The sequence below is a fragment of the Erigeron canadensis genome, chromosome 3 (assembly GCF_010389155.1).
Source record: "Erigeron canadensis isolate Cc75 chromosome 3, C_canadensis_v1, whole genome shotgun sequence".
Classification (NCBI taxonomy): domain Eukaryota; kingdom Viridiplantae; phylum Streptophyta; class Magnoliopsida; order Asterales; family Asteraceae; genus Erigeron; species Erigeron canadensis.
The window spans coordinates 44884822-44887733 of record NC_057763.1 but is presented as its reverse complement, the minus strand read 5'-3'; the positions used below and the strand labels follow the sequence as shown (position 1 = coordinate 44887733).

The 2912-nt window shown below is 33.3% G+C and overlaps 1 protein-coding gene across 1 annotated transcript; it reads right to left on the bottom strand.

Annotated features, from left to right (window-relative positions):
- Window positions 1-935: 935 nt before the first annotated feature.
- LOC122594238 (membrane protein PM19L-like) lies at window positions 936-2367 on the bottom strand. Its single transcript, XM_043766709.1, has 4 exons — window positions 2132-2367; window positions 1643-1862; window positions 1472-1517; window positions 936-1322 (listed from the first exon to the last, which is right to left on the bottom strand). Exons 1-4 carry the CDS (start codon window positions 2262-2264, stop codon window positions 1251-1253), a joined length of 471 nt encoding a protein of 156 aa, XP_043622644.1. The 5' UTR covers window positions 2265-2367; the 3' UTR covers window positions 936-1250.
- Between the last annotated feature and the right edge of the window lie 545 nt (window positions 2368-2912).

Below are 2912 nucleotides of genomic sequence, written 5' to 3'. Positions count from 1 at the left end.
CAAAATTCTGATAAAAGTTAAGGGCAACATGGGGATTTCAAATTATTTGAATGACGAGGAACGGTCTTTGTAAATACTTCACCTTTAAGGATGTCTGTATTGAAAATATTTTAAATAGGAATGGATATGACCTAGAACCAAACTATAGGGACAGTTTTTGCAATTAACTCGTATATTTATTTTCTTTTCAATTTTCATTTTCACCTCATTGATCATGTAAGACTTTTTCCAATGGTACATTGTCACATATATTGAAAGTTGACTTTCTTGGTCGAAGTTTTGATATTTTCGTCAGAAAAAATTTGGTTAAGGTTGACTGTGAAAGTCAAAATGGGATTTTTTTCCCCCGTCATCACTTCTTATGGGTTCATCAACACCAAATTGATCACTGTCATGAATGGCACCGGTTTGGTTGGAATGTGCCTCATTTGATATATACCATGGAAAGGAACTAAGGGGTCTCCCAACAATACCATCATTCTCACTGTCATATTAACGTCAACACTAGCAAAACATGGTCCCTACCAACAATACCATCATTCTCATTTATCGTCTATTTTAAACATAAAAAACCAAAAAGAAAATAAAATGGACCCACTCTTACCCGCCCACCTCTCTCCTTTTATTTCCATCTTGGTGAGACCATCAAATCCAGAACTTGCCCAGAACATGTGTCGTACCAACAGTATCCTCAAGCTAGAACACGCTTAGAACACAATGAGAACACCACCATATTGGGAGCCCCCTATGACCTATGTGTTTTGATTACGTATTGTGAAGATGTATAAAGGGATTATATCATCAATCTTATGCAGATATAACAATTAATGACACAATATATAAAGTCGGAGTATTATTAGTAGCATGTCATCAGAAATTGTGAAAAAATTATTGTTAAAAGGAAAAAGAACACACATTATTATGAATACATGAAATTAAGACATATTCACAACGTACAGATCTTATTAATTATTAACGTACATCTCATAATTAAATTAATACAATGATCATGCCACATTTTAAAAAGTGAAAAGAAATACGTACAGCAATAATAAAGAGAAACGAACAAATTAAAAAAAATCACGCGCGATACATCCATATATTATTTAACCACACGTACGCCTATACACACGATCGAACAGTACTGTACTCGGTCAAACACACTAGCTAGCTATAGATAAATATATAATAATTCCGGCAATTAATCTCACGAATTAAACCCGGTCTAGTTACAGATCATCACCGGCCGGCTAGCTGTAGAGGGCAGCTATGTATACAAGCTGAGTTGCTGAAAGGATAATTGTGAATGCCTCCATCGCTTTCTGAAACACAAATTTAATTCATTTAAACCGAATTAAAAAGAGAGTAATACATATATTAGGCTCGTGTTCATATATCCATTATTTTCTATGGATTACATATAGATATGTGTATCGTTATAAATAAGTAGTTAAGAAGCTAGCTAGCTCACCAAGCGAGCATTTCTCCCTTCGAGCTCGACTTCCTTCCAAGCAAATCTGTATCAATTGTAAATCATTTAGTTAGTTTTGTAGAATTCTGAATTTAAAGTTACTACAATATATAATGTATTATTATTATTATAGTGATCGAGAAAATATATAGTACAGTAATAATTACGTACCCCATGGCAAGGACGGTAAGGGCCCATGCGATAATAGCAGATGAAACTGCTGCAGGCCTACTGGTGGAGTTCCATGCACGATAATGGTCAAATCCGGCTAAAATGGATGCAATTCCAGCAACAGCCGCGATCAATGTGAAAGTCACAAAGAATCCTGTAGCCGCATTTCCCATCGGGAAGTATATTGGCGAAAAATGAGCTGGTAAATCAAACCCTGGACCTGCAGTACGTACGTCGTTCCATCATGCCACATACAAGTTACTACAAAACATTAGCATATATAATTCATGTAAAAGTAATTTATGTAAACGGGATAATGTAATTATTTATTAAAAGTTAATTAAGGGTCTATGTTGTAAATTAAGCTCATTGAAATAGTGAATAAAAATAAATGAGCATTTTGAGGTTATCAATTAACTTAGTTGAAAAAATGAAGAAAACTAAATATTTTACAATGTAGTAGAGATATAGATATATGTATATATATACCGATGATGAAACCATGGTCGATGGCTCGATTCATTGCCCAACCTCCAATGCCGAGAAGAATGGCATACATACAAAAGTTCAACACCATAAGTAGCGATACCACTGATCTCATTTGCCCGCCGCCGTTAGCCATTTTTAATTAATTAAGGCGTTCTTTTTTGTTTGGGAATTTGATGCCTTAATTAGAAATTAAAATGCAGAGAGATCGATCTTCTAATTAATCCTGGTTTGATCATTAGGTTATGGTGCGTGTGTTTGATCTTATAGATAGTTTGGTTTCATTTAATAATGCTTTTTTTTTTTTTTTGGGTTCTTTCCTTGCTAAAGGATGTTTGTGACAGGGTTTTGTGGGGTTGTAAAGGTGATAATATTAGCGCTCAAAGGCAAGCTAAGTAGTTTAAAGTTATATATGTGGTATATTCTTTGGTTAAGGCTGTTGCTCAAACATTCTTCATAATAATTCCTTATAGAGTGATTTGGAAAAATTAAAAAGAAAAGTCTTAGTGTCTTGATAATAAAATCTTACACATTTACTTTCTAATATTATATTATCTTTATTATGAAAAAGGAAAAACAAAAGAAGTTCTCGATAACTTTGAATTTTAGTATGCTAAAACTTTTAGTTCTTATATTATGTTTTGGTATATTGTATCTAACACTAGATGTCATTTGGAGTGTCTTTAACTCAATAACTATTTGCATGGGTAACTATTTACATTAAAAAGAGTGTAAAACAGTTTATTTATATTATCTACAATATGGCGATCTCACGTCGTTAATC